Source organism: Capra hircus, chromosome 15, assembly GCF_001704415.2.
Source record: "Capra hircus breed San Clemente chromosome 15, ASM170441v1, whole genome shotgun sequence".
Taxonomy (NCBI): domain Eukaryota; kingdom Metazoa; phylum Chordata; class Mammalia; order Artiodactyla; family Bovidae; genus Capra; species Capra hircus.
This window is the reverse complement of record NC_030822.1, coordinates 7,010,464-7,034,331: the sequence shown is the minus strand read 5'-3', so window position 1 is coordinate 7,034,331 and position 23,868 is coordinate 7,010,464. Positions and strand designations below refer to the sequence as shown.

Genomic DNA, 23,868 nt, shown 5'->3' with positions numbered 1-23,868 from the left:
CAGGTGCTGGGACAGGAAGCCCTTAGGGAGGAGCAGTGCTCTGCAGGGTAGGGCCTCAGGAGGGTGTTCTAACTGGTCACTTCAGCTCTGCGTGGAGAACCCCGCCAGTGTCACAGGACTGACATGGTTGATCGCTGTGAGGCAGGGGAACCTCAGCACAGGGCCTAGGGCAGAGGACAGGCATTCCAGCTCCATCAACTGTGATGGGTTGTTGGCGGCCCAGAGCGCCCCCCAATCCCTCCAGGGCAGGAGAAGACAGAGATCCAGGCTGGGGGGTGGGGGCCTGGCACAACCACGATGGTCTAGGCAAGGGCTGGGGATTCTCGGCGCTGCTCAGGAGGCCCCTGGCCAGCTCCTGGGCGGGAGGGGACCTTCACAAGGAGGGTTTCTGCCGCCAGGCCACCTGCACTGAGTGGGGGTGGAGCAGACCCGGAGGAAAGCTGGGACTCCAGGTGCTCCGCGGCTCCTGGGCGGGTCTTGACCGCCGGCCCCGCCTCCGCCCCCAGAGCAGGTGTTCGGACCCCTCCTCCACCAACCCCCACCCCGCCAGGCCCTTCCTTCCATCCCAGTCCCCTTTCCCTTATTCTGGCTATTCCTTTGATCCTGGGCCTGGGGACCCTGCCCCTCCCGCAGGGGAAGGTTCACGGGGCAGGGAAGAGGGGGATGGGCTCAAAGCAGGTAGTTTTGGACTGGTCCTTCACGGGTGGCTGCCCCCGAGCCCTCCGGCCACCCCGAGGGTTCCCGCATTTCCTTCCCCAGTGTAGGGGCTCCTGGTAGCGGGGGCAGGGCAGCCCTCCCCTCCTCCTCCCCTTGGGGGGGGTCTCCCCGCCCCTTCGGACTCAGCCAAGCGGAGGTGAAACCTGAACCCAGGTTGGGGGCGGGGCTGGCTCCTGCTAGGACGGGGCTGGCCTACCCTCCACCTCCCGTTTCCCTGCACCCCAGCCAGCTTCTGAGAGAGTAAGGTTGGGGACCCTACGCCCCTGGAGCAGGTGAGGTGGCGACTCAACGGCGGGAGAGAAGACCGGGTGGCCGTCGGGCCCCGCCGCCCAGGGCTGACCTCTCCTCTCCTTCCCTGGTCCACAGGGCCCGCGATGGAGCCCACAGCCCGGGGTCGCGCCCCGCCGTGAGGACCCCTGCCCGCAGTCATGCTACTCCGAGGGCGCCCCCGGGCGCTGGGGGCCGCAGCGTTGCTGCTGCTGCTGCTGATCGGCTTCTTCCTGTTCGGCGGGGACCCGGACTGTGAGCTCGGCGGCGAGCGGGAGGCGAGGCGGGGCGGGGGTGACCCGGGATCCGTACCCGGCTCGCCAACGCCACGTGTACCTCCAGACGGGCGGCCGCGGTCACGGGGGGCCGCTGCCTTCGATGGAGACCCGCCGGCAGACCCCGGGGGCCACAACAGCTCGGACTGCATCCCGCCGCCGCCGCTGCCGCCGCCCAAGTGCGAGGTAGGTAGGTGCGCACGGCCCCTGGCGGCGGGAATGCCTGGGTCCCCCCGCGCCCCCAAGCAGGGACCTGGACACCTGTGGGAATCCCAACACCTGGTGTCGGCTCTGACACTGACCAGCCAGCCGGGGGCGCCTCGGGTTCACACCTGCCCTTCTCCTGGCCCTGGCCTCCCTGCTTGGGAAATGAGGGGGGTGTACCCCGGCTCCGTGGAGCCCCCCTCCACACTCCGGCCTAGCTCCGATGCCAGGTGGGGTTCCACTGCCCTAGGCCGGGTCAACCCAACCCCAGGTCCTTCCCGTCTGGAGCCGGCTTACCTGCTGTCTCTTCCCCAGCTCTTGCAGGTGGCCATTGTCTGTGCGGGACATAACTCCAGCAGAGATGTCATCACCCTGGTGAAGTCCCTGCTGTTCTACAGGTATAGCCAGGAGTGTCCCTTTCCTCCCTGGAAGGAGACTGTAAGAATACCCTGAGCTGGGCAGGGAGAAGCTCGTGATAGCAATCAGTGCTTCCACTTCTGAGCCCCTCAGGGCGGGGCTCTCATCCCTTGTAGTTCCTTCTGGGGCCCATCAGCTTTCCTCCCTTGTCCTTCCTGAAGGAAAAATCCACTGCACCTTCACCTGGTGACCGATGCTGTGGCCAGGAACATCCTGGAAACGCTCTTTCACACGTGGATGGTGCCTGCTGTCCAGATCAGCTTCTACGACGCTGATGAGCTCAAGGCAGGAGCCCCAGCCTTTCTGCCCCCTCGTTCCTCCCAGGGTTGTGGGTATCAGTGGGAGGGCAGGCTAGAGCTGCATGGGACCCCCAGTCCCATCACATCTACTGAAGCGCCAATCCTTCACCCTCCTGGGCACGTCTCCCCGAGTATGTCCCGACACTGGTAAGCCCTTCTCTTGCGGGCTCATGCCCTGTGCTTCCACCCACAGCCCCAGGTCTCCTGGATCCCCAACAAGCACTACTCTGGCCTCTATGGGCTAATGAAGCTAGTGCTGCCCAGTGCCCTGCCCCCCGACCTGGCCCGTGTCATTGTCCTGGACACAGATGTCACCTTTGCCTCCAACATTGCAGAACTCTGGGCACTCTTTGCTCACTTTTCTGGTGAGAGGTCTGGAACCCCACCCCAGTCAGCCCCCTTCCCTGGCCCATCCAGGCCTCCCTGTGGCCTAGCCCTGAGCTGAGGTCCAGTGGCAGCCTCAGACAGCTCTCTCGTGCCCTGCCTCCCAGACAAGCAAGCGATTGGTCTCGTGGAGAACCAGAGCGATTGGTACCTCGGCAACCTCTGGAAGAACCACAGGCCCTGGCCTGCCTTGGGCCGGGGATTTAACACAGGTGGGGACAGTGTTGGGGGTGGCGCAGGAGGGCAGCCACTGGTCCTTGGGCCCCTGGGGCTGGTTAGAGCATAGAATGCATGGGAGGCCCCCAAGAACTGTTCTGTAGAAAGAACACTGGGAGAAGAGCCAGAAATCACAGTTCCGACCTGGCATGATGATGCTGTATGACTTTGGCCAAGTCACTTGATTCCGCTGAGCCTGTTTTCTCATCCATTAAATGGGGGTGATTTTCCCAGCCCTGGGACCACTGAATCTGAGAAGATGGTTGTGGGGGTGCTTTGTAAACAGTGCTTTGCCTCCCCTTCACCCCGAAGAGGGTTAGTTGTGGACCCAGCGAGTCCACGTCATGTCTGAGCAGTCAGAAAATATTAACACGGCACAAAAACAAGCATTCAGAAGACACCTTCAGGAGCTGGTCATCCCAGGTGGGCATGACGGCCTCTCCCCCCGAGCAGGCGTGATACTCCTACAGCTGGACCGGCTTCGGCAGGCTGGCTGGGAGCAGATGTGGAAGCTGACGGCCAAGCGGGAGCTCCTCACCCTGCCTGCTACCTCGCTGGCCGACCAGGTCTGGGGGCCCTGGAGGGCGGTGGGGGCGGGCTCTGGGCCGAGGTGTGACGGCGACGGTCTCTGCCCAGGACATCTTCAACGCCATCATAAAGGAGCACCCATGGCTGGTGCAGCCCCTGCCCTGCATGTGGAACGTGCAGCTGTCAGACCACACACTGGCTGAGCGCTGCTACTCGGAGGCGTCTGACCTGAAGGTAAGCCGGGCGGGGGAGCTGAGCGGTGGCAATGGGCTCCCGTCCCCTCTCGCCACCCCCCGGCCCCTTTCCATGCCCTCCCTGATCCCAGGTGATCCACTGGAACTCACCAAAGAAGCTTCACGTGAAGAACAAGCACGTGGAATCCTTCCGCAACCTCTACCTGACCTTCCTGGAGTACAATGGCAACCTGCTGCGGAGAGAGCTCTTTGGGTGCCCCTGCCCGCCCCCTCCTGGGGCCGAGCAGGTGAGAGGGAGCCACCTTCCCTTCCCTCCCCTCGGGGAGGCTCTGCCCCACCCACCCCCTGCTCCCGTGGGACCTGGCCTTGTCCAGGGCTTGTCCGCCTGCCCCACCCAGCCCGCCCTCCTCTCCCCGACGACCTCCCAGCTCCAGCAGGCCCTGGCACAACTGGAGGAGCAGGACGCCTGCTTTGAGTTCCGGCAGCAGCAGCTCGCCATGCACCGCGTGCATATCACCTTCCTGCCCCACAAGCCGCCACCCCCCCAGCCCCATGACGTCACCCTGGTGGCCCAACTCTCCATGGAGCGGTGAGGAGCCGAGGGCAGCCACAGGGGGCACGGTGCGCGGTCTGGGATTTTCGAGAGGAGGGTTCCACTTGGTGGAAGGGAGAGCTCTTACTGCCTGATGCTTGAGGAGTTCAGGAGCTGGAGACACTGGAGAGACAGTAGAAGGAGCTCAGGCTGTGGGGATCACCCAGATGTCGGGAAACTGCCCTCTGTAGCTGTGGAACCATGAGCAAGGCTTAATATCTCTGGCCCTCAGTTTTCTCATCTGTCAAATGAGAAAGTACCCACCTTGTGGGGTAGCTGTGAAGATGAAATAAGAACAGTTCAAAAAGTGCTTGGAAGGGGCTCAGCAAGCCACTGGAGGGGGCTGTCCGTGGCCGCGAGCACAGGAGGCAGCCCGGTCCTCCTCTGGGCTGACCAATCCCCTCACCCCAGGCTGCAGATGCTGGAAGCCCTGTGCAGGCACTGGCCGGGCCCCATGAGCCTGGCCTTGTACCTGACAGACGCAGAGGCCCAGCAGTTCCTGCGTTTTGTGGAGACCTCGGCGGTGCTCTCTGCCCGGCAGGACGTGGCCTACCACGTGGTGTACCGGGAAGGCTCCCTCTACCCCATCAACCAGCTCCGCAACGTGGCCCTGGCGCAGGCCCTCACGCCCTATGTCTTCCTCAGCGACATCGACTTCCTGCCCGCCTACTCCCTCTACAGCTCCCTCAGGTGGGCCGGGCCGGGGGAGAGCCACGGCACGTGGGTGGGTGTGGACAGGGTCGGGGGCACCCATGGGCCCTGGCAGGGGCGTCTCTGCTCCTTCCTGAACCCCAGTCCGCGCTTCAGGGTGCGCTGGCCCCAGAAGCTGGGTCCTACATCTAACAAAAAGAGAACCCCTGGGCCCAGTGCTGGAGGCAGAGCCCCATCCAGTTCTCTCCGGTTCATGGGGTGCTCCCTCCTCAGGGCCTCCATCGAGCAGCTGGAGCTGGGCGGCAAGCGGAAGGCGGCCCTGGTGGTGCCTGCGTTCGAGACCCTGCACTACCGCTTCAGCTTCCCCAGTTCTAAAGCCGAACTGCTGACCCTGCTGGACGCTGGCTCTCTCTATACTTTCAGGTGGGAGAGGCCACTGGCCTGCCCCTCCCTCCCAGCACTGCGGTTCCCCACACCGACCCCCATCAGCCTCTAACTGGCTCCCCGTCCTACCCTGCCCCCGCAGGTACCACGAGTGGCCCCAGGGCCATGCACCCACAGACTATGCCCGTTGGCGGGAGGCTCAGGCCCCGTACCGTGTGCAGTGGGCGGCTGACTATGAGCCCTATGTGGTGGTGCCGCGTGACTGTCCCCGCTACGATCCCCGCTTCGTGGGCTTTGGCTGGAACAAGGTGGCCCACATTATAGAGCTGGATGCACAGGTGAGGGGTACCCTGCTGTCTCCAGCCTTGCTCTGAGAATACCTCTAGGCCCAGAGAGGGCTGCCCCGTTCCTGGGTGGCTCAGGGGTAAAGAAACCCACCTGCCAATGCAGGAGACACAGGCTCGATCCCTGAGTTGGGAAGATTCCCCGAGACCTGGAGAGGGCAGCCCACTCCAGTGTTCTTGCCTGGGAAATCCTATGGACAGAAGAGCCCAGCGGGCTCATCTGTGGGTTCACAAAGAGTCAGACGTGACTTAGCGACTAAACAGTAGGCCCAAGGGGCTCACTAAACAGTGGCACACTGTACCGTGAAGGGCCCTCTGCAGAACTCAAGTCTCTGACTTTGGATGAATCTGCTCTCCCTGCCCCAGAGCTGCCACCCTCCCCCAGCCTACACAGTGACTGTCCCCCCGCCCTCCCCCACGCCCCCAGGAATACGAGCTCCTGGTGCTGCCTGAGGCCTTCACCATCCACCTGCCGCACGCCCCAAGCCTTGACATCATCCGCTTCCGCTCCAATCCCACCTATCGTGACTGTGTCCAGGCCCTCAAGGACGACTTCCACCAGGACTTGTCCCGCCACTACGGGGCTGCTGCCCTCAAATACCTCACTGCCCTGCAGCAGCCCCGGGGCCCCGTCTGACCTCGCGGCTGCCCGCTGGTCTCCGTGGCTCTCACACACACTCCCTGCCGACCTCAGGAGCAACCCTGCCACCACCCCGCCCTCCTGCTATTTAAATTATTTAAGGTCTCTGGGGAGGGGCTGTGGGGGGGCATCTGTGGCGAGGCCTGGGGCCTCCGTCTGCTGCTGCTATTCAGGTGGGTCTAGTGTTTCTCGGCCCCAGCTGGTCTGGGGCTGGTTCCTACATCCTCTCAACCGTAACATCCCTTTTTCGTTAAGTTTTAACAGTTCCTTTTCTCGTTCCTCTTGGTTTGGGGTGTGAGGCAGTCAGTAAGCTTGGGGAGGCGCTGGATCTGGCGGGAGCCCAGCAACGGGGCCCCCCCTGGAGGCTGGGGCTGGAGTCTGTGTGTCCTGTCCACCCTCCCCTGCCGCAAACCCAACACCATGAGTCTGAGAGACTTTATTTGGCTTTATTTAGTAAAATGTTAAAATAAATAAATACAAATTGATCAGCTGCTCTGTATCCCCCCCACCCCCTCAAAACAAAACTCAAACAAACAAAAACAAAAACTTCGAAGCACAAAACTCCAAATACAAGTTCTACCAAGACTGAAATCACAAAGGGCTTGGACAAGAGACAGGTTGGGAGCTGGCTGGCACTTTTCTGCTCAGAGCTCACTGACCTCCGGCGGTCCTGCCTGACTTCAGCTTACCCTGGGCTGAGGACCCAGCAACCCCGGAGAGAGGGGCAGGGGTCAGAGGCTGCTGTGGGGCTGGTGGAGTCCTCAGGGAACAAGAGCCTTTGCGAGCGGAGAATGCAGAGAAGTTGTGAGCCCTGCTCTTCAGGAGCTATTTTCAGGAGCTCCACTGGGGCTCTCTAAACAGGGAAACTCTCAGCTTCTTCCCCTGTACTCTGGTGGGAGGGTCACCCTTTGCCTCCTGGAAAGGAGCTGACACTGGGGACGGCTCTAAATCGGAGAAAGTGGGTCTCCTGTTTCCTGCCAAGGGTGCCCAGCTGAGAGGTGGGGGTGAGGTCCACGGTCTTCCTTTCTACTTAGAGCAAGGTCACCTCCATCCAACAAAAGCCACCGAATCTGGAGAACCCAGGGACTAGAAGACGTACCCGGGCCCCCATTCTTCCTCCTACCAAAAAGCTTTCTTCTCCTGGGGTAAAAGTCTCCTAAATTAAGCCCTTTGGATAAATGAGAAAGACTAAGCCCTAAAAGGGAATGTAAGGAGGAAACTGCTATGAGTTGCTGTGTGGGTCGTCGTGGTTGGGGATGAGAGCCCAAGAAGGCTCTGCTGGCCCCAGGAGTAGGTGGCAGAGATGGCTAGAGAGGCGACTCCACACCCAGAGACCGCAATGAGCTGGAAATGTGGCCGCCCTCACGGGAGAGGCGTGGGGCGAGGAGCTGCGCCCCACTCACACGCCCTGTTGAGCCTGAGCCAAGAAGCCACAGGGACACAGCAGGCCTGCAGGGACACTGGGCGCTGGGTGCGAGCCAGAGGCCGCCATGGCCAGGGTACAGGCCCCACAGGCCAAGGCCCGTGAGGGGCTGTCTTGAGGGGGACCTCCCTGTCAGGCATGACTGACAGGCTTGCCCCAAAAGGGCCCAGTAAGGAAGGAAGAAAGCAGAACTCTGGATGAGCTCAGCAGAGGTGAGACAAGACCCAGCAGGCTCTCAAAGAAAAAGGGAGCTGCAGGCCGCACTGGCAAGAACACGAGCAGGGAAGATGACAGCAACATGACCTCACTGCCTCCAGGGCACGTCACCTTGGCCCAGGACTGACAAGAGGCCCCTTGATCCAGCCCAAGCCGGCAGCTGGATCAGTCCCAGCCCCGACCAGTCACTCCCCTGCCCTCAGAAGTTGTCAGTAGAGGGAAAGCAGCGGAGAGGAAGAGGGAGGTGGGGCGGTCATGAAGGTATGTCTCAGGTGGTCACAGGGACCCTCGGGTCTGGAGGGACAGGGAGGCTCTTCTCTTGGCAGACCATGAGGAGGAGGACACTGGTGACCAGGGCCTTTTCTCTGCAGTGAGGGGTGTCTGGGAATTTGAATCCAGAATGCAGGTATGGGGGCAGGGCTGCAGTTTTTCACTCCGTCATCCTAGATGACTAGCGCAACAGCTTACATCTTAACTTGAGAAGAATCCATACCCCCAACCCTCGGCAAGGTCAGAGTGTGACTGCTCACAGCAGCCTGCAAAACCCTGGTCAGTTAGTTCCTAGCCTGGCCACCCACCCCTGAGAATCCCCGGTGGCTCCTTCCTGAGCAAAAGCCTCTTCTTTCAAGAAGACAGGTATTAAGCAGCCACCTCCTGTTTCTGGGCCCAGGCAAGTCTGATGGGAGGGCTCCAAGACAGGGCGCACAGCCCACCTCTGGGCTCTGAAGCTCCGCCAACCATTCCTCCAACTAGTCCAGGCATCTCCCAAAGCTCCCTGACTAGACATAGCACCTTGGTTTTTGCATGAGCAACGGGAGCGCCTTTCTTTCCCACTCAGGCAACCTTGCAGCCAGGCCCTGACTCTCAAGAGGCCGGTGCAGCCCCCTTGTCATCCCCTCTTCTAACAAGCATCCCAGGAAGAGGAACGGAAACTGTTGGTAGAGAAGAGACACGTTTTTACATGAAAAGGACTGCTCTGTGGCAGTCGCCTTCAGGGTCCATCTCTGTCTCTCTGGGCCTCACTAGGTGAGGGAGAGACGACTGGTCCCCTTCTGCCCCCTCCTAGACTATGGCCCTTACTGGACACCGGGTGGGCTTGAGGGAGATGCACTGGGAGTGTCCAGGCAGAGTCTCTGTTTCCCTCCTGGGGCCAGATGTGTGCCATGGGCAAAGGTCTCCAGCAGGAGGGCACACGTGACAAAAATTATTTTCCCCACAAGGCAAAAATGATAGAAATGGTCCAAGCCTTTCAGAACCCTGGTTTTCTCAAGAAGGCGACAGGCCAAGCAAAGGCAAGCACAACGTTCTAGCCAAAGGTCACCCAGGAAGCTTGTGGGTGGGCAAAGTGGGGTAAGACTCCCATCTCCAGTGACCGGAGCCAGCAGGCAGAGAAAGCAGCTGGCGATGCAGCTCTCTCTTCAAAAGTGTGACGACACGAAGGCCACCCAGGGACTCCCTCATCTCAGAGACACCCTGTCCCCTCAAGACATCTCACTCTCTCGTCCTCTCTAAGCACCAAGGGCTGATGCAGCCAGCCTGCTCCCTGCACCTGTCAAAGCCGGGGTGTGTGGGCACCAAAGGGCTTCACTGGCCATTTCCTTCAAAGCTGTCCCCCAGGCACTCGAAATGCTGGTGGCTGAAAGACCAAGAGCAGCACCAAAGGAAGGGATCTTATTTAGGCACCAGCCTTTTGCTCCAGCAAAACCCGAGGAGACAAGAAGCAGGGCCCTGACACCATCCGCGCTCCAAGTGGGCTCCAGAAACAGGAGCCCCGCTCCCTGCACCCAGCAGGGAGGACAATCTTTTCCGAGGAGGGGAGGATGGTGGGAGAGCTCAGCCCCTGCCTATCAGGGCTGCAGCCATCTGGAGGACAGAAATCACGGAGACTAGCCCACCAGTCTTGAGACACAAACACAGCAAAATGTCATCATGATCAGCAGGTTCTGTGCTAAAAAATTATAACTACACAGCATTTTCTCCAGTTCTGACACCTTTTTAATAGAAATCACTGTTTTTAGGAAACAAATAGCACTTTTGTAATTTTTTTTTACAATGTTTCTTACCTTGATCTTAATTTAAGTAACACTAGGAAGACCTCAATATCTTTTATTTTCCTTTTTAATTAAAAAAAAAAAAAGTTGTTGTTGTTGTTTTTTTCCCCAGATACAAAGATTTTTGCCCTTGCATAAAAAAACAGTGCCCCGAACGATGACACAAGGACTCACACAGACTCACTGGACCTCACTGACACTATGATTCCTATTCTACCATGCAAGGTCTCGACTACCCTTAATTGGACTGTCAGCCTGAAAAACAGCTTTTCTATTCCTTATTTTAGTTTTTGTTACCAAAAATGTAAAATAAACAACAAAATAAAACTTTTTTTTTTAAAGAAAAAAGGAACAAAAACAAAAATTAAAAAAAAAAAGGGAGAAAAGAAACATCTCCATTCGATTCACACACACCTGGGTCGCGTGCTGCTTCACTCAGGATCTTCTCTTCTTATAAATATAGAAAAGGGATGGAGCTTGTTTTCAAGTAAAATCACTGATCCACCGTTTTTCCTTCCTCGACACACACACACACCCTTCTTCCCTGCCCCGGGCAAGGGCCACCTGAGGCCTGGTTCTGCTTGTTCTTGGAGAGGGAAGGTAACCGGCTCACCCATGGGGATGGCACCAATTTGCCAAAGCAGGGAAGGAACCTGGGGAGTATGGGGGCACCCAAGGTTGGGAGCGGGGTGCTCCGGAGAAGAACCGGGTGGCTGGTTCTTGGTGTCCGTGTCTCCGGGCACGGTGCCCTCTCCAGGCACTATGAAATACTGCTTATTCGGTACACTGTTCCCACCCCGGCTCCCTCCCCTCCCCTCCCCCACCCCTCCTCTGGGCACTGGGGTTGGTGAAATCTCCCTTTCCTCTTTTTGGTTTTATAGTAGTGAGAGTTTAGAAACAGAAAGCCCACGCACTCTTTGGACTTGTCTCTCCACCCAGACAGACGGCTCGGCAAACAAGGGTCTGAAACCTGCTCTCCCTCCGCCCGGCCCTGCTTCCCCACCCCGACCAAACAAAAACAAACCCATCGTGGCTGTGGAGGCTGCTGCAGGCACACACTGGTGTATAATAGAGAGAGTAAATATATTATTTCACTTGGCATGGTGCTGGCAAAGAACCTCCAGCTGGCACTATTTCATGTAACATGGTCCAATCTTTGCATGTACACACAGAATAAGAAGGATCAATTGGCAAACTCTGGTGCCACCTGGCACAAGCATCTTCTCTCTCTCTGGAACCAAAGAACCAAAAGAATTCTGTACTTTCCAGAAGAACTCCGGCTCGGCTCTGCTAGAGTCTTCAGTGTTTTGCTCTCCTTGCCGCCGGGATCTCGTGGCTTATCCTAGCGGGGCTCTGTTATTTAGTCTCTTCCCCCGGGTTACAGTTCACTGTGCAGCTCTGGGAGGAGGAGGGCGGGGAGGGGGCCGGCGTGGAGGTGCTGGCGTTGGCAGGGGGCGTGCAGTCCGGGCCGTTGGAGAGGGCCCCCACAGTGGCCTCAGAGTCTACAGGTTTGGAGAGGTCGATGCCGTGGATGAGGCGGATCAGCTGTTTCACCTTCTCCAGGGAGCTGTGCATCTCCTTCTGCCGGGCCAGGATGGTGTTCTTCATTTCCATGCATTTCTGCAGCCAATGAGAAGGGCAGCGGCACTGAGCCTCCGGCTGTCCTGACAGGCCCAGCAGCCCTTTCCCTGTGGGCTAGGGTGCAGCCCTACACCTCGCTTTGCTCCACCTCGAGCGCGCAAGTGGGCGCTGCTACCCAAGGGAAGGAGGAGGCCCGAGAAGCAAGAGAGAGGGAGCGAGTGAGTGGTTTCAAAGCCCACTACTTGACACTAGGACTTACAGCCAAACATGAATCACCGCTATAATACCGTAAAATGGAAGGCCTTTAAAAAAAAAGGGCTCTCACAGCTGAGCTGAAGCTGCTTTGAGCAGGCCTGGGTACGCTTCTACCTTGCTGATATGCTCCGGTCTGGGCTGAGCTTTCCAGGATAGACACAAGCCAGTGGTATCCGGATTCAGTTTAAGGGCCTACTGAAGACCACTGGGACAGTAGGAGTTCAGAGGCAGGGCCCTAAGGCGGGATATTCACTGATATTTAGGAGAGTCAAAGACTCCAGCCAAGAGAAAGCCTTCTGCTCAGTCATGGACAGGTAGCTGTTTGCTGTGTCGTATGAGGGCAGGAGGAGAAGGGGACGACAGAATATGAGATGGCTGGATGGCATCACCGACTCAGTGGACATGAGTTTGGGTAGACTCCGGTAGTTGGTGATGGATAGGGAGGCCTGGCGTGCTGTGGTTCATGGGGTCAGAAAAGAGTTGGACACGACTGAGTGACTGAACTGAGCTGAGCTGAACTGAACTGATGAGGCCTCCCACACCTGCTGGCTTCTGTTCTAGGCAGGGAAAGCGATGTGAAACCTGCCAGCCACAATGGGCAGTACAATGAAGAAGGACAGCAAGACTGCCACCTGGCATCCATGAGGGCTGGGGCCACATCACTGCAACAAGAGGACCTACTCAGTGGAAAAGGGACCTACTCAGTGAAAAAGAAAGCCTGTTCCGGTCAGGAGGAGCCTCTGAATCTCTGCGGCAAACACAGCTCTCCTTCCCACCCGGTCAGCCAGGCTGGGGGGTGTTTACTTCCAGTACTCATCTCCAGAAAGCGCTCCTTCTCGAGCTGTGCAGGGGACCCTAGAGAGGCGATCAGCAGGGCGTGGGAGAGGGGACAGGAGGGAAGGCCCTGCGGACGGGCCCGCTAGCTAGCTAGAGCAACTGGGCAGAGTTACACACGGGGACCTGGTCTGCTCAGGTGGCTCCACACTCCTCCCAGCACGCTCAGGAGCTCACTGGGGTGCTGGCTATGCTCCTATAGCTGCTACTTGACCTCTTCAAGTAACAGAGAAAATCTGGAGACTGAAAATCTCTCAGATCAAAGCCAAGAGGATGCTCCAGAGCTTGGCTAAGGCACCATGTACCAACTGGCCCCCTGTACCTGAGGACCAACCTCTAACTGGAGGCAAACTGCAACCGCCTAAGGTAGCAGTGTCAGTAAGCTCGAGGAATGCATCAACCCTTGAGAGCCACACGTCCTCTGACGCACATGTAAAGTTCTGCATCTCTGTACCTGTCACTGAAGGCATGAGGTTGACTTACACTTATAGAACTGCTGAGCTGTTTCACCTTCTGCTCTAATTGTTCTCGTTCTTGTTTTAAATCTGAACTCCATTTAAGTAATTTCTGTTTCTCTTCTTCTTTTGCTGGGAAGGAAAAAAAAAAAAAAAAGGAACTTAGTCCCATGTGCCATCAGTACACAGAACCTGCTCACCTGGACTTTCTGTTCTACATGAAAAAGGACGCTAAGAAAACTGTCAGTGGCTTGGGCCTGGCATTACATATAAGATCTCACTTCAGTTTTCCTCCCCCAAAAGTACTATAACCAACTTTTTATTTCATTCAATAAAGCTTTTCATGTGTAATTTTGAAGTTCCCTTTGAAAACATAACAACTACTGTCACTATTTTTAAACAAAGGCAGGCTCACTTTCAAAAGGCAGTATGGATAATTCTTTACCTGCTTTGTAGGCGATATAGGAATGAACAATTGCTAAAGTTCCAGGCCATGGAATTGCTTCTTCTTTCTTCAGCATCTGAAAAGATTTTCAAATTTTATCCTTGAGAAAGAAGTGTAAGCACACATCCCCTGTGTAACAACAAGCAACAGCGTCTGTCGCTATCGGCAGACAAACTCCAGGAAGGATTTATGGTGGCAGCATGGCAAGACCCATGGCATCGTTTCTGGCCTACGAAGTTCCAGTTTACCAGCATGAGAGAATAAAGGTCACCGGCAGGAAGAGCCAAGCCACCTGAGCCCCAGCATAGGCACAGGCGGGGACTGGGCTGGGCGCTCCCAACTTTTCAGACCTGCTGCATGACCCTCAGCTACGGCCTATGGCCAGAACCATCAGCACACAAGCTGCACATCTGCGTGATGGCAGCACCACAGGTAGGATCATCCCTGACCTGACTCGGGCTGCCTATCTCAGTTTTAGCTTATATGTCCCTCAAAGACAGCCTGATCGAGGAAATTAAATATCAACCCCAAACACTGAAGTATAATCTAGAGCCTATGAAGAAAATTATCAGAGGGTCACAAAGCAGCATCAGTATGAGGACTGTCTCTACTACATCATGGAGACAGGAAGAACGAAGACTAGAGATTTAAAGGGGGAGACCAGAAGTCTCTCGAATCAGGATTCCAAAAAATCAAGCAGGGCTCCTAAAGCTTGCTGAGTACTGGGCTTATTTATTTACTATTTATATGCTTGCCTACTTTCAAAATGGTCTCAGGACAGCTTATCATAAAAACATAAAGACATACATGAATCATTGAGAAAAAAAAATCAGAAACTAAACAGAAAGGGGAGGGAAGGAGCACTGTTTCTCTTCTTTCAAGTGCATTAAATATTAAGACAGTACTGTATAGTTAGTGCTCTGATCCTGATGAGAACACGGGTTAAAAGTAAAACTGTTCTTATTTGAACTAAATGATCAATTGCATATTCTCCTTTAAGGATTTTATTTCCAGAGTTTCAACCATGTGCTAAGTTTGGACCACTTTTAGAGAATGAGGCAGACAGTACTGTGGAGTTTTAAGGGTAACAGTAATAAAAAGATACATCATTTCAAATAGAGAGAAGCAGTTAGGGCTTCTCCGCCTTACATGAGTCACTGCCTCACGAACTGAGGACCTCGGAGAGGAGAAGCTATGCAGGGGAGGGCTTGTCCTGTAGGTATGGCAGACGTGGCCTGGAGAGCTACCGGAGCGGGAAGAGACTGTGCTGTTCACCCAGATGACAGGGGAGGGGGTCTTTCTCCTCCTCTGTCTCTCGTCCTCTCTGACCCACCCCACAGTACCTGGTCCTGACATCTGGGACAGATCCACATGCCCTTGGGAATCGTTTTCAGAGGAGGGTCTAAGCAGTCCAGATGATATACACGGGAACATGTGTCGCACATCAGCAACTGGCCACTTTTTCTGCAAACACTGCAAAAATCTTCATGGATATCACCCTATGACATTGTGAGGAAAGGTAAAGAAAGGACAAAAAGGTAAAAGCTGAATGTTAACATGCACGTTCTGAATACACATAATATATGTTTTAGGACAATCAGCTGTGTCCCTCCAACTCATTACAAGAGTGCTCAGGAAAAGCAGGAATTAACCAATGGTGCAAGCCCCCGACCTGGTCCATACAGTTGGGGCTCTCCAGGTGGGGCCGGTATTCTTAAGAGTTTACAGGAGACTGTAACTCTGTAGTCACCCAGGCCAAAATGAGCTTTAGAGGCAACAGCTCAGCATTTATGTTTTAGTACAGTCCAACCCACAAATCATAAAGTTGAAAGACCTTGAAATCCGTTCATCAAAGTGTTCCACAATACGACAGCAAAAATTCCAATTACCTATCGTTTTTCAGGGGAGTTTAGAAAAATTGGAAAAGACAGACAGACAAGAAATGGAGGCTTTTGTTAAACACTTTGGTTGTTCTGGGAGGAAAACTACAGTCAAAATTCACACGGGAAAGGATTAAGTCGGGAGCATGTTAAACTCCTATGAGCATTCTAACATGAAGAATTAAAAACGCCAAACACCTGACGGTGCTCTCTTAAAACCAGCACTTGGCATCTGCTGTGCAATGGTCCATTCTATTCCGGGAGGCCTTTTTCCTCCCTGTAAGATGCTTCACCAGATGGAAGAAGAGGAGCAGCCTCAGTGCGCTCTGCTAGTCCCCCCTCCCCCCACCAGCGACAGTTCTGGTACTCAGGTGAGTCTGCGGGAGCCCTCACGACCAAAGGCACCATCAGGAAAAAGCAGATCTATTTAAAATTTGGAGAGAACACATTTTTTAAAAATGAGGTATTAAAGAAGTGGTCTCCAGCGAGTCAATCCCTGGCCCGTTCTCTGAACAGGATTAATGCTGCTGCTAAGGACACCAGGGAAGGGAAAACCGAGGGGTCATGCCAGAGGTTAGCTAAGAAGGCAGTGCCACAACTTGGGGCAGACTCCTTTTCACTTCCAGTGTGTTGTTTTAGAATTCCAGGCTATTCTGCCAGAAGGTCTAATACAGAAACTTTGCACAGGAAGCAAAGACAGAGCAATGCTCAGTTCTTCCTTTCTACGATATAACCTTTCAGCCACCACTGCAGAAAGTGAAAGTGAAAGTCGCTCAGTCGTGTCCGACTCTTTGTGACCCCACGCACTACAGACTCTGTGGAACTCTCCAGGCCAGAATATTGGAGTGAGTCATCTTTCCCTTCTCCAGGGTATCTTCAGGAATGTTATCTTCTCAGACCTACAACTTCTCTCCAAAGGAAAGGAAAGGAGACTACCTGGCAGTATCTACATATCTAGGGTAGGAAAGGAGACTACCTGGCAGTATCTACATATGTAGAGTATCTCGTGAAATAGAAAACTGGCTGCAAAAAGTTGTAAGATACATCAAAGTGTGGATGGATGCTAATCTTTTTTAGTAAAACAATGTTACCTTTGGACAATTAAAAAAAAGATACTTGGTACATGTGCAAAAATACTGCAGGAGAAGGCAGTGTAACAGTTTAATTTCAAAGGCACTGAAAGACATGAAGGTTTCTCTCCTAGATTAACTGTGACTTTCTTCTTTTGTTCTTAAGATCAGGCTGAGGGGAGTGCTCCTCTAGACAGCTCATCTTTCTTAAACCACAGCCACATGCTTTAAGTCTGTGACTTTAAGGAGTTTAGACAAATTTTAAGGTTTCTGAAACTCTTTTACATGAACCACAGGTAAACTTATCAGTGATGAAGTAAATGAGGCAAACTGGACATCTTATCCCAAATACCTATCTTATTTTTGGGGTAGAGTTCTTGTTCACTTCCCTTTGCTACTGAGTAAGGAGACCATCAGGAAGTGGAAGGTGGAGAGTACATAAAATAAAGGTTAAGTAATTTCTCTCCAGTTCCTAAAGCAAAGAAGACTCTTATCTTATTTACTGCTATCTTATCCTATAGCAGCAGTCCATAATCTTTTCAGTGCGAGGACCCCTTAGTAATTTTAAGAATTAATAAGCACTTTTGTCTACCTCAAACTGCTCTTGTTTACTTCAAAGTGCTTTTTTTATGTGAGTTCTACCTATTGCTGTTTATTGTACTAAGACTTTTAAAGCTTTTTTATTTTGAAATAATAACAGAATCACAGAAAGTTACGAAAATCATGTACTGAAAAACGTTAAAACCCAAGAACACACAGGTACACCTTTGGCTAGCCCTCAGTGATGACGTTATTACTGATCACGTCAGATGTGGAAAACGTCACTGTCCTACGCTTGAGAGAATGAGAATGAAGACGGCAAAGAACATTTTAGTGCTATCATGAGAACACTTCCCATTGAGAACTACTGCCCATCAAAATGGAATATAAAATGCTAAGATATGTATTTCAGCCACACAAAATTGATTCTTTGCTTAAAGAAAGCAGAGGAAGTCCCACAGAGGTGCTGCCCCAGCTCCAAAAGCTTATTAGGCTTCGGTGACTGACCAAATTACTACCATAAACCAAACAGCAAGCTGAATGATGGCTGACCCAAGAGTCTGCTAGGAGCTAAGGGCTGTATGTTTTTGGGAAACACCCTGGCTATATCAATCACAACTTCATCATTTGCTAAAAGAATTTTCAACCATGTCAACGTATCTTTTCTTCTCACAAAAACGATGACAGTGGCAACAAGTATATCCTAAAGATTAGTGACCGGCTGGGTCTTATATCACTAGCTCCTTCTGGATGATTATTGATCCCCAGGAAAGGCTTGCCTCTCGACCGTGATTGTTTAATTAACGTTGCTGGGGTTTACACTACCTGGAGGCAAACACAGATAGAGCCCTGTGTGCTGATTTTAATCACTGCCACTGTTGGGACACTGAAAAAGTAGAAGTCAATTATCTTTAAAGAAAACCCATTCCACTAGGGTTTTTATTTATTTGGTTTCTTTGGGTCTTAGTTGATGCATGTAGGATCTAGTTCCCTGACCAGGGCTTGAACCCGGGCTCCCTGCAATGGGGAGCATGGAGTCTTAGCCACTGCACCACCAGGGAAGTCCCATCCATTCCACTAGGTGTAACCTAGAAGGTTCTCAAAATATTTAGTGGTTTTAGAAAAGCTTTATTTCACCTTTAGTTTCCTGGAAAGAACAAAGTTTGCATTTTAAGATGCAACTTGGCAGAAGCTTTTCAGTTTGTGATTTGATCTGAACGGATCCTTTGGGTTCAGTCAAATAAAATCATAAACGCTCTAAGTCAAAAGTCATAAACATAGCATTCTTTAGCAATGGTAACTCAACTGCAGATCCACAGTCGCCTGTTCACCACCATTTGTGCACCACCTCGCGAAGGATCCCTACCACGAAACTGTGAGCTGGCAACACCTTGGCAATGCTTCAACTGAGTAAAATGGAGACCATCCTTGGGGCCAACAAACAGGGCTTCTGCCAGTGTCCTGGTACTCGTTAACAGGACAGGCAGAAAATCTGTGTCAACCAGTAATGCCAAAAGCCAATGCTGAATCTTGAGAGCAAGTCTAGGCCTGTAGCCTTGGTTATGTCCAAGGAAGGAAACCTGCTCGAGAAGACAACTCCTCCATGACCCTGGTCCTCCAAAGACAACACTTACTTTGCTGCTTCTGGAACTGTAACTCATGCTCTGCATACGGTATTCTTTTGCTCTTTGGAGAGGAGCAGACCACTAATAGAGTAGGGCATGGCAACCCACTCCAGTATTCTTGCCTGGAGAATCCCATGGACAGAGGAGTCTGGTAGGCTACAGTCCACGGGGTCGTAAAGAGTCAGACATGACTGAAATGACAGCATGCATGCGTGCAGGTCATTAATAAGTACAAAGAGAGACTTCAAGCTGAAAGGACATTTTACCTGAAAATGTAGCTTCAGGTAAAGACAAGCTCTGTAATCCACAAAAGAAACGGGTCATGTACAAGATTAACTCCTTGGTCTCTCTTCTCAAACCTGCTCTTGTCATTCCAGTAAACGGCAGCGTCATCCTTTCAGTTGTTTAGGCTAAAATCTTTGGCTAGTCTCTTTTCTCTTACATCCCCTTATCTAATTCTGCTCATTCTTCAAAACAGACATGGACCCTATCAGTTTTCTCCACCTCTGCTTCTGACACTCTACTGGGCCAAGCCATCGTCAGCTCCTGCCAGGACACCTACAATGGCCTCCTACCTGGTCTCTCTGTGCTTCCACCCTGCCCTCCTCAGTCTCCTATAAAATCCAAGTAAATTCTGCAAATGCCTTAAAAATAATAAATGCAGGCAAGCACCATCAAAAGACGCTAAAATCACTGAGTAAGACTGCTGTCAAGGCTATGGTTTTTCCAGTGGTCATGCATGGATGTGAGAGTTGGACTGTGAAGGAAGCTGAGTGCCGAAGAATTAATGCTTTTGAACTGTGGTGTTGGATAAGACTCTTGAGAGTCCCTTGGACTGCAAGGAGATCCAACCATCCATCCTAAAGAGATCAGTCCTGGGTGTTCATTGGAAGGACGGATGCTGAAGCTGAAACTCCAATACTTTGGCCACCTGATATGAAGAGCTGACTCATTTGAAAAAACCCTGATGCTGGGAAAGACTGAAGGCAGGAGGAGAAGGGGATGACAGAGGATGAGACGGTTGGATGGTGTCACTGACTTAATGGACATGGGTTTGGGTGAACTCCAGGAGTTGGTGATGGACAGGGAGGCCTGGCGAGCTGCAGTTCATGGGGTCGCAAAGAGTCAGACACGACTGAATGCCTGAACCGAACTGAAGACTGCTGGGGTATTTTTACAGACTCAAAGCTATCTGCACCTAAGGTAACAGGCACCTTTACGAGTAAAGACATCTGATGGAGTCTACCTTAGAGATGAAAGCTAACATCAACAATGACATAGATGGACAACACATGCCTCTTGAGATGCACCGAGAAGGGCTCATCAGCATGTATTTAGTGCTCCTACAAAAATGCACACCTGGAATCTATTCTTGAGGAAACAATCAGATCATCCAAATGGAGGGACACTATACAGCACGTGGCTTATCTTTTAAAAAATGGTCATGTCATGAAAGACAAAGGCGGGCTGAAAAACGGTTCCAGAGTAAGGAGACTAAAGACAAAGCACCATAAAAATTAATGTCAAAAGTGATCTTGGATTGGATCCTGGAACAGAAAAAAACAAAGTGCCACTAAGGCATTTACTGAGACAACTGGAGAAATCTAAAGATGGGCTGTATATCATCATAATAACGTTTTATCATATTAAAGTTCCTCACTTTGATAAGTTTATTGTGACTATGTCAGAGAATATCTTTGTTTTTAGGAGATATACACTGAAGTATTTCGGGTAAAGCTTCATGATGTTTGCAACTTCTTAACTAGGTCGGCAAAACAAGTGTGTGTGGAGGGGTGGGGAACAGCAAACGTGGCAAAATTGTACCAGTTGGTGAATCTAGGTGAAGGGTATACATTTGTTCTCTGTATTGTTATTGAAGCTTTTCAGTAGGTTTGACATTTTTTCAATATAAAAACTGGAAAGTAATGCCACTTTTCTACTTAAAACCCTCCAGCATCTCCCGTCTCGTTCAGAGTTAAAGCTGCAAGGCCCTGCACGGCGGGCCCGGCCCTCTAAAGTCTCTTCTCCCACAAGCTCTCTTGTGTGCTCGCCAAGAGCCTCTCTATGCCATGCACATGTCCTCCTGTGAGCAGGGCTTCTGCTCTGCTGTCCCCTTGGCGTGGAATGCCTCCCCAAAGATGTTCCCACCTACCCCATTCCCATCAGAGACTCTCTCTCACTGCTCTCCATAAAACAGGACCTCCTGCCGTAACTCTGATTTTGTGCCCCTTTTCTTCACTGCACGTTTCATTACCTGACATTTAAATGTTCATTTACTTAGCCACTGCCTCTGGCCTTGCAATGTGGAGTTCCCTGAGGGCAGGGATTGGTTGTGTTCCCTTTTCTGTCCCCAGCCTCAAGAGCAGCACCTGCTCAGCAGAGGGTGTGCAGTATCTGTTAGGTGAGGGGTGGGGAGCATGCAATTTACACGCCTGCAGCCTCAGGGGCAGGCTGATGCTTTCTCAGGAACCTGTTTCTGATAATTCTGCTGAATAAAGTTGCTCGAAGGGAAAGTTTCCCATGCCTTAAATTCTACTTGAAGCAAGAAACAAGGACTGCTGGGGGAAATGTGCACCTTTGTCCATTACCCCCACTCCCCAAAACTGATGACAAGACGCCTGCACACCTCTCAGTTACAGGAGCTGACTTCCCCACCCCATCCCTCTTCCTGAGAACTCCTTCACTGAGGATAAAATCCAGACTAGAGCCCTGACCGAGCTTCCTGATGTGTTATTTAACATGATTCTCAAGTTCATGGCAGGACCTGGGGCCCTAGCAGAAAGCTGCCTCACATGGCACATAGTGTCCTGGAGGGATGACTGCTATTCCAGGATTAGTCAAGGAGATGCAGCTGGTAAGGAGACAACATATGATAACGGTTTCCCCGATTTCACATCTGAGAAAGAGAGTGAGCTTTCCCCAAGTTACTTACGTCTGTGGAGGTGGGGCTGGGCAGGGACACAGGCTGAACAGATGCAGGGAAAGTGAATGTGGTCTCTGTCTTTTCATTTTCAGGGGAGTCAGGATGACTGGATGGGGGGGATGTTGGGGTAAGGGCTCCAAACCCCAGCACTGCATTGTATTTTGGAGGACGACCTATATACCGAGAGAAGGGAACAAAAGGGGAAAAAGGGGGGAGGGAAAGAAAGGGGGAAAAATGGTCTTACATACCTTTGGCCAGTGTTCCTCATTGGCTAGCATGGAAAAGGAAGTGAGGTAGCAGACAGAAAGTTAATACAAAGTCCCAAAGAGAGGAAGAGAAGCAAAGATTTAAATGTCATTAGAAACAAATGCATGAGTCTCGAAGGGAGGATAAGAGAGCCTCAGAGAATGGCAGGAGATTCTGGGTCATATGTTAAAGGTCTTCATCTTGGGCAGATTATAGAGACACTCCTCAACTATTACAATCTGAGATTTCTAATGGGAAAACAAGATATCAAAGCTCAATGGGAGTCGAGGCCAGGGATAAATATTTATTTTCCTGTGTCTTTTGCACGTTGTTCCCTAAGGTTTTTCTGCAATTGCTATCCATATAATAATATTAATGATTCTCAGTTCCCAGAGATATTCTCGAGGACTTCTGATTGTCCTTTTCTCTCCTATACACATTTTGGTCACTTCACTTTACGAGGGTGGAGAAAGGCGAAGGGAAGAGGCAAAATTCAAGTTAACTACTCCGCCCCTTGCTGGCAGAGCTAGTAAGAGATATGTTCTGGGAGCAGCTGAAACCTAACACCTAAAAAGATGTTGTGGGCCTAACAACGACTTTAAGTATGCCTGGACTCAGACAGCCTCCCCAGTTGATCAAGGAGTGCTCCCTGCTTCCATCACAAACACTCTGGTGAACTACCTGTCCTAGCGTCTCAGGTAAGGCCCTGTCATCAGTAACACTGCTCACTGAGAGAGCTGGTCTGAGCAGGAGCATGTTGCATCAAACTTCATGGCTACAGAGAATCTACAAATGAGTCCTAATGGGTGTCAGAAGTCCAGGCCAACCCCTCTTGCCTTATGATATATCAAGTCAGGGTCTTTGTCTTCCAGAGGCCAAGGTCATAGCTTCTAAGATGTCAAGTGATCAAAAGTGTACACTCAGCGTACCACAGGCAAAAAAAAACAAAAACAAAAACAAACCAGGTACACAACTGCCTACGAGTACTGGTGAATGGTATATGGCATCATGACTTTGCCAATAGTTATTATTTATATTAGAATTATGTACAAGAGTCATGATTCTGTCAGATAGTACACAAACATTACCTATCTGTGTTAAACCGGCACTGTCTGCAGTACAGAGACAGATCATACTGGTTTGTCTTTTCTAAGGTATTTAGTGCTGCTAGAAGGGAAAGTGGAAGATGAATGCTCTTTGTTTACCCACAGAAGGCACGTCCTAGGCATTGTGAATGCAGGCTTTCATCCTCTGACCTTGGCAAGAGATGCCAAGGTCTTTCTGGCTCATTTAACCCCTATCCTCTTAGCAGATACTGCCCACTGGCAGGCCAATTAACTGTAGCTTCTGGCTGGGGGCTCCTCTCTGAGAATTATGTCAGAGGTCACTAAAAATTGCCAAAAACAAAACTAAACTACAGAAAATAACCCATGACACTGTGGCCTAGGGAGTAATACGAAGCAATCCCAGTGACTCCGGGACTCCCATCTAAGTGTGTTCTGGCTTCCAGAGGAGGGACTGATGAAACACTGGAATGGGTCACTAAGGCGGGTGTGCTATCTCTCTGAGGGGAAGAGGTGGGCATGGTACAGTTGGAGCCCTGCCTAAGGCAGACAAAGGTTCAGGGTGACCGCCTCAGCTTCCAGCAGCCCTGAGACAGCGTGTGCACGCACACAAATCAGCACGCACACAAATCAGCACGCTACTCCACCCGCTCTGCAACCTTTCTGGCCTGGAAGTGTATTCAGGGCCACATTAGCATGTGGAGAAAGGGACCTTGGGCTCTATTACTGCCATCAAAGAACAATTTCAGAGCCCTGTTTATGAGCTCGAACTCTGAGCCGTTAAGACCTATTCAGGCCTACTTGTGCTGAGAGTGGAGACTGCCCTGAGGGTGAGGGGGGGACAACTGGGGGATGGAGCTCTTCAGGAGTTTCTGCTTTGGGGAGCCTGTTTTCACAGTGATCTTTTCTTCCTTAGTTGGAGATGCTCTCTTCTCTCATACATTCTAAATTCTCAGTGTGGCTACCCCTCTCCTTCCTAGGAAGCCTGCAGCTCACAGACGCTTAAGAGTGATGCTCGGTCCTCACTGTGTCAGGACCATTCAGACACTACTAAGAACATCTTGGCAACAGCAGCGTTCTGTTTGGCTCAATGATGCTAAAATGCTTCCTCTTACAGGGTGTTCTGTTCACTGTGCTATTCATCTTCA

General features: G+C 52.1%; 2 protein-coding genes across 18 annotated transcripts in view; one reads left to right on the top strand and one right to left on the bottom strand.

The window, feature by feature from the left end:
- Positions 548–6,597, top strand: LARGE2 (LARGE xylosyl- and glucuronyltransferase 2). 2 transcript variants are annotated; one of them, XM_018059172.1, is made up of 15 exons: positions 550–989; positions 1,084–1,239; positions 1,327–1,445; positions 1,779–1,861; positions 2,042–2,165; positions 2,373–2,544; positions 2,671–2,775; positions 3,233–3,345; positions 3,416–3,541; positions 3,633–3,788; positions 3,930–4,090; positions 4,505–4,783; positions 5,018–5,167; positions 5,271–5,466; positions 5,900–6,597. In XM_018059172.1, the coding sequence occupies exons 2-15, from the start codon at positions 1,146–1,148 to the stop codon at positions 6,107–6,109; spliced, it is 2,088 nt and encodes a 695-aa protein (XP_017914661.1). In that variant the 5' UTR covers positions 550–989; positions 1,084–1,145; the 3' UTR covers positions 6,110–6,597. The 2 variants fall into 2 exon arrangements, with proteins under 2 accessions (XP_017914660.1, XP_017914661.1); XM_018059171.1 differs by having other exon boundaries at positions 548–989; positions 1,084–1,445.
- The window catches only part of PHF21A (PHD finger protein 21A), a 190,234-nt gene continuing 176,094 nt past the window's right edge, over positions 9,729–23,868 (bottom strand). For 13 of the 16 annotated variants that reach the window (XM_018059177.1, XM_018059173.1, XM_018059182.1 and 10 more), the window contains 5 exons: positions 21,420–21,583; positions 14,716–14,871; positions 13,373–13,448; positions 12,956–13,059; positions 9,729–11,422 (listed from right to left, as the gene is read on the bottom strand). In XM_018059177.1, the coding sequence (XP_017914666.1) occupies positions 11,159–11,422; positions 12,956–13,059; positions 13,373–13,448; positions 14,716–14,871; positions 21,420–21,583 (764 nt within the window). In that variant the 3' untranslated portion in view covers positions 9,729–11,158. Of the gene's footprint in view, positions 11,423–12,955; positions 13,060–13,372; positions 13,449–14,715; positions 14,872–21,419; positions 21,584–21,658; positions 21,682–23,868 lie in introns of all 16 variants that reach the window. The other 3 variants (XM_018059186.1, XM_018059187.1, XM_018059188.1) reach the window with 1 other exon arrangement.